Source organism: Drosophila guanche, unplaced genomic scaffold (assembly GCF_900245975.1).
Source record: "Drosophila guanche unplaced genomic scaffold, DGUA_6, whole genome shotgun sequence".
NCBI lineage: Eukaryota > Metazoa > Arthropoda > Insecta > Diptera > Drosophilidae > Drosophila > Drosophila guanche.
Genome location: NW_022995745.1, coordinates 3,983,637 through 3,995,486, shown reverse-complemented (window position 1 = coordinate 3,995,486; position 11,850 = coordinate 3,983,637). Strand labels below are relative to the sequence as shown.

Here is an 11,850-nt window from a genome sequence, read left to right as displayed (position 1 = left end):
CCGTGCAGAGGACAGAGGAGAGAGCAGAGGATATAACCGGAGAGACGACGACTGGCTGCTATTTTTGGAACATAATGTGCGTCGTCAGCGGCGAATTTTCTTCTTTTTTCGAAAACATTATCTATTCTTAGGCGCTGCTTGTGCGTTAATACCATATTTTTGTAAATACATACTAACATACATTCGCCATGTCCGTCACATTGTCCCGCTGTCCGTCCGTACGTCCGCTGGCTGTCTGTGGCATGGAAAGGGGTGAAGGGGTGGCGAACGGGGGTGGCCAAAGCAAGAGACATAAATTTTATAAAAATTGACCAAATGCCATGGGAAAAGCGCAGGCGGCTGGGGGAGCGGTATGGACGTGGGTAGGGGAAGGACGTGTCCCACAAAACCAAATCATTGGGTAATAGCACGCAGCCATGGACACATTCATATTCTTATACTATATGCACGAATGTACACAGTGTCAGTCATAGCTAAAGTAAAAGAAAGTTTCCCATACACTAGGATTGATTTGCTATAAAATTAGCTTCATTCGAAAATTGAAATGATTAAATCTTAAATCGTTGCAGAAACTTCAGAAAACTGTAAGAACATCTTTGGCTTGAAATAAATATATTTAGATGGAAACTAATTAAGCATCTAAGTTTTTTCTATAAAACTATAAAAGAAATTTGCGAATTTCTTAAAAAAGATTTTGTGGATATATTGCAAATTATACTTATACAAAGATCTATTTATGATACGATCTACTTGATTCATAAGTTGATATTCTGTCGCACAGTTAATTGAATTAACAAACGAATACAAATATTTAGAAGTGCCACAGACCGTGCTCCAAACTGAATTGGATTGAATATCTCTAGCACGCCCGATTATTGTCCTTTTTTTTTGGTAGAATGGTTCCACGTAGCTCAGCAAATTCCGTCAATGCTGAAGATCCCACTAAAACATTATCCTTCTACAGCACTGTCCTACAGTTTTGCCAGGCACTGTACATTGTCTCTCAAAAAGCTGAACTAATCAACGATCGACTTGTGGGTGAGTGAAGCAAACGCAAATGAAAGCCTTATGTTATGCAGGAGTTATATTTTATACAATACATAGGTAGCATATATATATGTATGTATCTGGTTGGGATACGTTTGTTTGTGTGTTGCTCTCGCATGTCTCGCATAAAATCGTTAACTCTGGTTACAATTATGATAAACATTAATTACAATTGGTTCAAGAACGGGCATACGGAACACATACTCGTACGTGCACACGTACATAACATACAGAGTGGAGTGGAGAGTATCTGTATATAGATATATATATATATATAGATAATGTATGCATTCGTTTGTACATCGTAATTATGTCTAGATCTATGTTCGTTTAGCTTTAGCTTTACCTTTAGGTTAACTTTATTAAATTTGATTTTGTGTGTGTGTATTTGCTTTTCGTCTTTGTGTGTGTGTGTCAGTGTGTACTTCTCAAGTTTTGGGATTGGTTTTTCGTTTACTACTTGGCCATAAACGTTGTCGAGGCATCTAATCATCTTAAGGAAAACATTTTCTATGTCAATAATAATAATAATGTTAATAAAAAAAAAAAAAAAACAATTACATACACATTTTGCGTAATATTAAGAGGGCGGGGCGTGGGCGGGGAAGGATCAGGATCGGGAAGGAGAAATGCAAACAACGCAATCACAATGAAACATTCGCTGGGCAGCATTCGGCTGCTCATTCGTGCTTCAGCGTGAGGCCGGGAGGGGGCTGCGACTCGAGCTGCTCGATGAATAGCTCCTCCAGTGGCCGATCACTGATGATGCGGAAGAAAAACAGATGATCGAGACACTTCAGACTGATGGAGCGCAGCGCGGGTAGGCGCAACTGCAGCTGGGCAAAGCGGCCATCGTCGCCGGGATGCTCGACGCGACAGTGCTCGTCCAGGCAGGCGTAGACCTTCTCGCGGCATTTCTCGATCTCGGCGCGGTTCTTAATGCCGCGTATGTCCGGATTGTAGAGGATGATGGCCTTGAGGCAGGCCAACTCGCGGCGGTCCAGGTTGAGGCGCTTCATTTTTACGCTCAGCTCGGAGAGGATGCGATCGAAAATGGTGGCGACGCCCGCCTTGATGGCGCTGTTGCGATGGTAGGAGAAGCTCTGGTTGAGAAACAGCTGCTGTGGCTGCAGCACCGGCGAACGCCGCTCGAAGGCGCTGTCGTGGCCCGTACCGGTGGCCATGGCATCGTCCAGCGACACAATGCTGCACCAGGCCACGTTGGCGATCAGCAGCTCGTTCCAAGCGGCCTTCAGCAGGATCACCTGGTCGTCCAGCGGCAGCTGTGCAAAGTGCGGCATGAGGCGAGCGTACTCAACCATCTGGTAGAGCTGTTTGTTCACCACCTGGCACAGGGCCGATACGGCCCCCTTGTAGTCCGGCTGCACCGTCGAGTTGGGGCCGACACGCAGGAACGCCAGAGCCCGGTCACCGCTTGCCGCCTCGGCCCGCTGCTCGGCATCCAGCAGTCGTTCGATGGTGAAGTCCCTGGATACGTTGTTGACCATGAACTCATCCGCTCCGTTTCCGCCCGCACTCCCGGCGCTTCCTCCGCCAACGCCAGAACCAATGTTGCCACCACCGACAGATCCTCCACCAGCACTCAGCCTGCCCGCTGCACTGCGGGCGCCGCGCTGTCGCTCCTCCTGCACCGCCTCGCGCTTCATGCCGCAGGACAGACACTTTTGGTAGCGGCAGTACTGGCAGCGGTTCCGCTGGCGCTTGTCGATGATGCAGTTGCGGTTCTCGCGGCACGCGTATGTGAGATCCTTTCGCACCGTGCGCTTGAAGAAGCCTTTGCAGCCCTCACAGCTGTAGACGCCGTAGTGCTTGCCACTGGCCCGATCGCCGCAGATGGAGCACAGGTGCTTGGAGCCGCTCAGCGGATGGTTGGGCGGATACTGCTGCAGGGCGGAGGCGCCGCCCGCGGCCGCCTGTGCCATCTGTCCCTGATTTTCGCTGCTGTTGCCCGATGGCATATCGTGCACCATGGACATGGCCTGCAAAAAGGGACCCGGGCTCTCCGCCTTGGGCGAAAAGCTGCTGTTGTTGCTGTCATTCAGCTGCGAGATGTCCGGCTTGACCTCCTCCTTGATGTGGCCCAGCCGGAAGCCTGCGTCCTGGTCGCAGTTGTCCATTCGACAGCTCTCGGTTCTACCTTTTGTTTACAGTTCCGAGTTCCGTTGGTTCTGGTTCTCTCCTAATATTTTTGTTTTTGTCGTGTGTGCGTGCTGCTGACGCTGACTTTCCCCTCTCTGCTCTGCTGGTGCTGCTCTCTTCTGCGCTGGTTTCACTTTGTGTCGTCAACGCCAACGCCACCGTGTCTGTGCGGTTGTCTAGGTGGTGCAGCTCTGGTCTGGTGTTGCAGTTGCCGTTCCAGGTGCTGCATTTACATAATCTCGCTCGTGTCGCACTCCGGACGCCAAATCCCGCTTTTGCAGACTCCAAATGCGATTTTCCAACAACAAAGAATGCCAGACTTTCTGACTAATGGATTAAAACCTTTTTTCGCGTCGACATTTTTTCTCAACAAAGGCAATCTCACCACAATGATTGCCCACAACTCACCTCATGGAGATGAGCAGTGTTTTGCGCAAACCCGTGACACAGATCACGAAATATTCTTTACGGTCACGGGTCGCGGCTTGGCTGCAAGTCAAAGCGGAACACATTAAAAGAAATGCCCACAACTACGATTACAATACACATGTACTTTCACAAAGATTGTTGCAGCATTTAATGGTATTATATATTTATTTTTAATTTGGAACCAGACCATAGTCTGCTCTGCACTGTGATTTGACATTCACAGCACTGGCGCATCTCTATGTGATCGGCCGCTGTTGTCAGAGTTGTTACACCGCCCGCAAATGCAAACATTTGTCCAGCTCATCAAGTATTTGGGCACAAATGTTTGAAAAAATAGCGATTTGAAGGAATACTTCCTGCACTTGTCAAACGAGCAAAAAATTCATATCAAGACCTTGACATTCGCGAGCAGATTGTCGGGCAGTTTGGGTAAAGACGACAGCCCTAGCAGCGCAGCGCCATTGCGTTTCTCACCACAGCTACAACAAAAGCAACTCTGCGTCTGTGTGGTTTGCCACTGTTGCAAATAAAAATTTCTGCTGCAATTATGTGAAAAATGCATATGAATGGAGAATGGGCCAATTTCTCCGGTGCCGGCCCCAGCCTCGACCCCAATACCTCTACGTGGCGAGACGAATCGGCGCAAGCGACACACACAAATAAAAATCCAGCAAACAGCAATGCCAACTGCCACTGCCGTCGGATTCAGAGCCGACAGCGAGACTCAAAAGTATTTACTATGGAATAATAGATATGCAAATGCAACTTACTTGCAGCCAGGGCCGCTTGATTTCTTGCTAAACGACGCGCACTTGTGTTTAAATACTTATCGGGGCAATCACAATCGGGTAACGCACACATACACTTGCAAAATTAATTTGCTGCAATTTTTGTAATTGTAATTGAGTCCATCATGATACAAAGAGACGCGGTAATATGCTATTCACACGGAACGGCAAGAAGAAGCACATAAAGTGGCGATTTTTCGCAAAAGAACAGCTGACTGTGCACTCGCTGCAGTCGGCAAGTATTTGGGGGTGCACAGAGTGTTTCCCAGCTGACACCCCGCACGCACTTACGCCCCTGGTCCGTGACCATGAGCGAAACGGGTGAATGTCTCCCAAAATGAACGGCAATGAATACCCGACTACAGTGAATTTTCAGTTAGTTCAAAATACGCGCTCAACGTGCCGGGCGAATGGCAAGCGTAGAACAGTGCTGAAGAACTGGTTCGGTTCACAGCTGGAAATATATTTTTTATCTGCATTAAATCGAATGTTTTTGCTCCGTATACGACAGTGCATAGGTGCAACCCAAACCGGCCGACTGATAGATAAGCGAATGTTTTCCCCTCACAAAAGTTGCTTTAATCGGAATCACTTGACAGCTGCGAATTACGCAGCGTTATTGCCTCCATGCGCTCGTTTAAGTACTCTATCTCCTCCCGGTACACGCCCGTTTCGTACAGCAGAGTCTCGTACTCCCGCATTATGCCGGAATATTCACTGTCCACTGTGCTCCCGCTCTGACCTTGGCTCTGATCTTGGCCGGGCGACGTGGATGGCTCCTCAAAGTCCAAGTAAAGCTGAAAGTACACGGACTCTTCGCTCCGGCAAATGGGGCACGTACTTGACCTGCAATTGAATGAAACGATGATACGCCCCGAGCTGCTGGCCAAAGGCCTGTGTCCCACACTTACTCCAATCGCCAGCGATCCAGGCACTCGTCATGGAATACGTGACCGCAGGTGCCAGCCAGGATCTGATCCGTCATACGATACCGCTCCGAGCAGATCGTGCATATCACACGTTGCTGCACGCTCATTCTGGCTCTGGCTCTGGCTCTGCCTAGATCAAAGTGGACTGCTGCCTGTTCGCTCTGGCTGCAACAGCTAACTGAGGAGAGTGCAGTCCAGCGGCTGATAAGCGTGCCAACCTCCCATGCCCAGTCGCAGCAAACTTTGTGCGCCGCCCCACAAAAGTGGTAATGGTAGAGTGTGCCAAATTGGGTCAACAGATCGAACCAGCAGCAGTCTGTCCGGCGGTGTACGCCCTGTGGCAAAGAATGTTTGTCAAGTCTCTAAACAAATGAAAACATATAGAAATCCTTTGATATGGAGTAGAATTTCAGCCTAGAAATTCAAGATGAGAGGCTCAAGAGTTACTTCATTTACTTTGTGGCTTATGAATAATGTCAATGGATCAAACCAATGAAGGGGCATACATAAATATTTATGTAAATATTGTCATCACTTTTCTGCTGGGACATTGATCAAAAATGTAAAGCAATCGCTTTGTGCCATACATTACAGACATAAATCCCAACTTGGTAGAGTTTAAAGTGCCTAACCATGTCTCGTTCACAAGTATTAATCGCATGTATATTTCTATGTATAAATATGTATTTGTTTATGTTTTATGTATATGGATAGGTACTCTATATAATTGATATTCGATTGCTTGTCGTTTGCTAGGGGGTTTTACATTTACAGAGGCCTAAGCAGAAATGGAATGTTTCAAAAAACAAAAGAAGAATAAAGAGCTCTAAGATTAAAGTTACAACAAAAATAGATATGTATATAGTAGCTAATACTAAACGTGTGACAACGATAAATAGCTAAATGTGTAACTAATGTTCTATTATAATAATATGGATGTAGGTAGGTGGAGGAGTATGTGTCCAATATTTAGTGTAAATGTCTTTTTTGGGTTAAGGGTTTGTGATCAAAAAGGAGTTTATAAACAAAATATAATAACAATGATACGAGCCCAATCGATGTGTGTGCGTGTGTGTGTGGTTTGTGTATGGCACAAATTTCGTATCCATTAACTATATCTGATCCGATTTTGTAACAATTACATATGATATTTGGAATTTAAAGCATTTCGTTAGTCTTTTGGAAATTTCTTTTTATCCATCAGCTTGCCGGTTGGCACTTGGGAGTCCTTGACTCCGTCGTGATCAACTCTAGCTGGAGCTGGAATGTTGCGTTCGCTATAAGACTGGTTTCTCTTCGGGCTGTCCACGTTCATGTAGATGTGCGTCTTTGGCGTTGTATTCATTGTCGTTTGCCTGGAGGAGGATAGCAGTGGCATTGGTGGCGGCGGTGCCTGCATCTGTGGCGGAGAGTTCGCTGTTGGTGTGGGCGGCAGCTCCTCCTCCTCCAGTATAATGTCGTCCCCCACCATGGTGATGCGACGTATCGATGCCGAGCCGTTCCCCATTGAGCCAATCCCGGGCCGGTAGAGGCCCACGCCGCTGGAACTGGAACTGTGACTGGGGCTGGGGCTGGGGCTGATCCCGCTGCTGTTGAAGCCGCTGTTTGTGTAGGAGTGATTGTTCTTCTTGAGCGGCAATCGTTGGCTGCTGCCGTTGCTGTGTGTCGCTGTCATCACCGACGGTGGCGGCGGTGCCGGCGCTGGCGACGATGTAACGGACGGAGGAACTGCCATCGGTGGGATCTGTGGCAGTGGCTGCGGCAGTGGCAGATTCGTTGATTTGCTGATCAGATCGGGTACCCGCGCCGTCAGCTCCAATGCCTGAACCGGACCCTGTGTGGAGGACGTGGACTGTGGCCGGCTGCCCGATGCTGCCGCAGCCGTTGCCGCTGCCGCTGCCGTTGCTCCTGCCGACATCTGGGAGACGATGGTGCGGCTGTGGTTGTTGCTCAATCCGGTATCTTTCCATTTCTCTGAAACGATTTGAGACCGTGACTTAGTGGAGGCAGTTCCCGGGTGGCGACGAATGGCCTCAGCCGGTACGTACCTGCGGCACTGCTGGCCCCATTCCCCTTGCCAAATGGCAGCAGGAGGCGAGCGGCTGGCTGGCAGAAGACGACCGTCTTGTAGGCCTTGCGATATTGCTTGTTCATGATCACATAGATGATGGGATTGATGCAGGCGGACAGGTAGAGCATAATGTAGCTGAAAATGTGCAGACTGGGGTGCTCCACATCCTTGTCGGCCACCTTGACAATGGTGATGGGCAGATAGCAGATGACAAAGGACAGAAAAATGGCCAGCACCATTTTGGTGATGCGCCACTCGTTTCGCTTGGCTCGCACTTCCCGCTGATCCTTGACGCGTGTCGGCTGCTGCTTGGCTGCGCCACCTCCCCCCGGCGCTGTTTCGGGCACATCCGTGGAGTAGCTGCTGCTGCTGTCGGAGGAGACACGACACCCGGCGGCACCTGGCACCTGGCTGGCATTCGCACCATCGCCGGACGGCAGCGAGTTGGCGGGGGCAGCCGTAGCCAACGGTCGCAGATTGTTTGGTATGGAATTCTGCTTGGTGGCATGCCGCTTGAGCCGCTGCTCGGACTTGTGCACCACCCAGAAGATCTTCGCATAGCAGGCGATAATCACCAGGCAGGGTATGACGAAGGCCGTAATGAAGAGCGTCGTCTTGCTGCTGTGTCCATGCCGATCGCTCATAATGGAGCAGGTCTGCAGTCGGGCATCGTACCCGAAGCGTCCCCAGGCGCCCAGCAGTGTGGGCAGCTGCATGCCGTACGAGAAGAGCCAACAGGCGGCTATCATGATGGCTATCCAGTGGCGTTTGTAGATCCTATTGTACAGGCTATGGTGCGTGATCATCACATAGCGATTGATCGTGATCATCGCTATGCACAGCAGCGATACGCCAATGTTTCCGTACTGAATGAAGGGTATAAGCCGGCACAGCACCTCGCCATGCCGCCATGTGCCCTGGACAAAGCGCAGGCCCTGAAAGGGCAACACCAAGGCACAAAACAGCAAATCGGCAATGCAAAGACTGCGGGAGAAGGGAAGGCAAGAATACGATTAAGAGGGGACTGACTCTGTGCTGGCTGGAGCTACGCACCTGATGATAAACGCTGCGGCCACATTACGCACCTTGGGGCACTTGAGCAGAGCCACAACCGTCAGCAGATTGCCACAGATGCCCACGATCATGATCAGAAAGGTCATGACTGCGGCAAATGTCAGCAGGGAGTGCGAGAAGCTGCAACAAAAACGAGAAGAAGGGGGAGGGAGAATAAGAATCCTTGCAGCTATCGAAAAGTGACGCGACCTTCGGCACCCTAGCACCGACGCCCAGCCCAGCCCAGCCAAAGCCCGCCGATTATCAACTCCATGGGCATGGGGCTTCCGCCCAGAAGCACAAGAATCGTTCTCTTTGTTGGCACTCCCCGGGCGGAGTCATCGCAGCGATCGTGTCAACACATCTCGGCTTTGGGATGCCCCTTTCCCTGCTGGTGCTCTTTGGACCCCACAACTAGTGTAATGAAGCGCGTAATATTAACGATCTCTTATCGGACCTTTCACACTGCCCGGCCGAGTGCTATAATTACCCATGGCTGGCCCGATAGGGTCGCAACACATAGCACCACTCGAATCGAATCGAAGCCGCTTCACCACTCACCCGCTCTCATCGACATCCGTTGGCGGCGGGGCCATCATCGTTGTCGTTGGCATGTCCATGGGAGAGAAGGCATCACCCAGGCTGGCCGCTGTCTCCTCACTCATTCTATAGCTGTGGCAGGAAGATACAGATGCAGATGGGATAGAAAGTCAGGCTGGGGGGTGGTTAACAAGTCAAGTCCAATCAAGTGGATGCGTTCAAGATGAGTGACAGCAGTTAGTACCTTCAATTAAATATAATTCCTATTCTGTTTAGTTCTATTATTATTATCCTGTTTTAGAGCTAACGTCGAGGACCGATCACCGATCGCCACGACCGACAATTTTCAACTGGGAGCGCAGTCGAGGCGATGCTGCCACTTGCGGCCTGTGCGTCGGCGCAGATGCACAGCATAGCCCCGGGGCGGGTCACCCTTTTGCTGCTGCTGCTGCTTCTTATTGGGAATGGGACTATGATAAATTAGTGTCAATTAAATAATTTAAAGAGGTCACACTCGTCTCTGTTTCTGCTACTGCTACTGCTACTACCGCTTCTGGTGTTTCTGATGTTGCTGGCATTTCTGGTGTCTCTCCGGCACTGCCTGGAGCACATCTTGGGGTGCAAAGATCAGCGTCGAACCTTAATTAATTGAGTGCCTTGCCTTTGTGTGTGTGTGTGTGTGTGTGTGTGTGTAACTGCCTGTGTCATCGCTATCCTCTGCTCTAATGTGTGAAGTGGCCCCTAATGGAGACAAGTGATGAACCAGTCACCAGCGGTGTCCCCTCAGCTTGAGAATGCAGCCCGCACTGCGTATACGCAATCAAGAGATGAATTCACAACCGCTCACCTGAGTCACACGGAGAGTTATCTGCCTGCTCTCATACGTTTCGATTGGTAGGAGTACTCTCCCACTCCCACTCTCCGCACACTCTCCACACGATCGGTTTCACTCTCTGCTGGCGTGTTTTTTTTTCTGTTTGTTTGTATCTGTGTCTGTGCGTGGTGTTATCAGGGGGGACTGGCGGCTGCCTGTTGTTTATTTTCTGCTCACGTAATCGACAGCGACTTCAAGTGCTTGCTTCAGCTGCGAATCTCCAATGCGATCCTCCCACTCCACTTCACTCCACTCCACTCCACTCCACTCCAATTCAATGCAATTCAATGCGTTCGTTCTCCGCTCTCCTGCCCTTTCCACCTATGCTCGGGTTGCGTCAGGTTGTGGGAGCGAGGGAGGTGAGTAATGCTTTTTCGAGCAATGTAAACAGTTTACGGCATTCGAATTCGGTTATTCATAAGCAAGTAAAGTGGTGGTGGCCCTGCTCGAGTTGTTGTTGTTGTTGTTGGGGACGCCACTCGGAGGTGGAGGCTGAGACTGTTGCTGTTTCAGTTGGTGATTCAAGAGCCGCGCTCTGTCGATCATGACTAATACAGTGCGAGTTTCGGCGGCACGCGAGGTGTGCTCTCGTGGGCCCAGCCTGCAGGTAGAAATTGTTGCGCCACACTCAGCATAATCACAGGGAGCACCACCAATAATGACCCGCAAGGGTTATCTCACTCACACGCATTTGGACAGGAACAAACAAACAAACAAAAAAAGGAACACAAGAATCAGCGGCGATCGGCAATCCGAATCAAATGTCACTTTAATAGATTACGGCAACAGCAATAAATGGGAATGAAACTCAACTACAAAACTGAAACTGAAACCGAAATCGACATCGAACAAATCCGAGAGCCGACAATATTTACTAACCGTAACGTAACGGCCAAATTGTATAGCGACTGGGCGTTTGCGTTTGCCTAGAACGAGTGCACTTTATCGAGTGTTGTTGGCAGAACGGCCTCCGTCGTCGCCGTTGTGATATTGGCAGTTGACAAATGCTCGGCGCTCTCTTGCGCTGCCTCTCTCTCTCTCTCTTCTGCGCTTTCGAGCAAGTCGTATTTATGCAGGGTGGGGCAGCCTCTAATTTAGGGTGCCCTGTTTTGTATCCCACAGTACATTCTCTTTTCCATATACTCGGTTTCTGCTGATAAAGAAATCTACTAAATGTCTATACAAAACGAAAGCAATGTTAACATATTGTTTTTAGACACAATTTTTTGTAGATTTGTAGCTGTTTGTGTGACTGCTGATACTGCCTTACCCTATAGCAGCATACCCTGGCTTGGAGCTTTGGGACTCTTGCAGACAGACAGAGATGGCACGCACAACAACAAGCATACCAGCCAGGGCAAATGCCGATCGTTGCGGTTGGGGAGGGTTGTGTGTGTGCTTGTGTTTGTGTGATGGGTAATGCCAATAAAAAGTGCTCAATGACTGCCGATCCACGATGAATATGTGCAGATACGCAATGCTTCTCAGAAGCAATTGTGCAGCAGCAAGCAGCAGCAGAATAAAGAATTATGTACGAATGTATGTATGTACAGCAAATCACTTTTGTATCTATGTATTTATGTACTTATGTACAGATAAAACCATTGATCCTGATAAGGTTCGGGGTCTATGGAAGGGTCAACGGCAACAGTGGGTAGAGGCAGCTTGTGTCCGTATTCTAATGTTTACACAATTGGACATCGACATCGATATTGGACATCAACGGTTGTCGGAAAGGGAAGACGAAGCGGTTTTTGGTGCCAGCGATCACTTTTGTTTGTTGTTTGTTGGGGATTGTGTGAAAAACATGATAGTTTATAGTTATCTAAACATACATACATACACACACGTACATACATATGTACATACATACGTACATACGCTTCAATTTGAAAATAATACATAGTCTGTTTTAAAAAACAAAACCACCAAGAAACATATATGTACATACATACATAA

General features: G+C 49.0%; 3 protein-coding genes across 4 annotated transcripts; all 3 read right to left on the bottom strand.

Moving 5' to 3' along the window:
• Window positions 1-1,066: 1,066 nt before the first annotated feature.
• Window positions 1,067-3,611, bottom strand: LOC117581126 (protein ultraspiracle). Its single transcript, XM_034268051.1, has one exon. It carries the CDS (start codon window positions 3,183-3,185, stop codon window positions 1,728-1,730), a length of 1,458 nt encoding a protein of 485 aa, XP_034123942.1. The 5' UTR covers window positions 3,186-3,611; the 3' UTR covers window positions 1,067-1,727.
• A 1,372-nt stretch (window positions 3,612-4,983) lies between these two features.
• On the bottom strand, window positions 4,984-5,544 carry LOC117581155 (E3 ubiquitin-protein ligase RNF128). The gene is made up of 2 exons (XM_034268088.1): window positions 5,336-5,544; window positions 4,984-5,270 (listed from the first exon to the last, which is right to left on the bottom strand). Exons 1-2 carry the CDS (start codon window positions 5,458-5,460, stop codon window positions 5,003-5,005), a joined length of 393 nt encoding a protein of 130 aa, XP_034123979.1. The 5' UTR covers window positions 5,461-5,544; the 3' UTR covers window positions 4,984-5,002.
• A 641-nt stretch (window positions 5,545-6,185) lies between these two features.
• On the bottom strand, window positions 6,186-10,851 carry LOC117581119 (G-protein coupled receptor moody). 2 transcript variants are annotated; one of them, XM_034268042.1, is made up of 6 exons: window positions 9,865-10,851; window positions 9,557-9,558; window positions 9,039-9,149; window positions 8,478-8,618; window positions 7,402-8,408; window positions 6,186-7,327 (listed from the first exon to the last, which is right to left on the bottom strand). In XM_034268042.1, exons 3-6 carry the CDS (start codon window positions 9,140-9,142, stop codon window positions 6,525-6,527), a joined length of 2,055 nt encoding a protein of 684 aa, XP_034123933.1. In that variant the 5' UTR covers window positions 9,143-9,149; window positions 9,557-9,558; window positions 9,865-10,851; the 3' UTR covers window positions 6,186-6,524. The 2 variants fall into 2 exon arrangements, with proteins under 2 accessions (XP_034123933.1, XP_034123934.1); XM_034268043.1 differs by lacking the exon at window positions 9,557-9,558.
• Window positions 10,852-11,850: the final 999 nt, after the last annotated feature.

What these genes read in the sequence shown, in the direction of transcription:
- LOC117581155 (XM_034268088.1), bottom strand. Translation starts at nt 5,460, where the DNA reads ATGAGCGTGCAGCAACGTGTGATATGCACGATCTGCTCGGAGCGGTAT. An exon ending in CTGGATCGCTGGCGATTGGA is followed by an intron (nt 5,271 to 5,335) that starts GTAAGTGTGGGA and finishes ATTCAATTGCAG; the next exon opens with GTCAAGTACGTGCCCCATTT.
- LOC117581119 (XM_034268042.1), bottom strand. Translation starts at nt 9,142, where the DNA reads ATGAGTGAGGAGACAGCGGCCAGCCTGGGTGATGCCTTCTCTCCCATG. An exon ending in ACGGATGTCGATGAGAGCGG is followed by an intron (nt 8,619 to 9,038) that starts GTGAGTGGTGAA and finishes TTTTTGTTGCAG; the next exon opens with CTTCTCGCACTCCCTGCTGA. An exon ending in TGGGGCCAGCAGTGCCGCAG is followed by an intron (nt 7,328 to 7,401) that starts GTACGTACCGGC and finishes AAATCGTTTCAG; the next exon opens with AGAAATGGAAAGATACCGGA.
- LOC117581126 (XM_034268051.1), bottom strand. Translation starts at nt 3,185, where the DNA reads ATGGACAACTGCGACCAGGACGCAGGCTTCCGGCTGGGCCACATCAAG.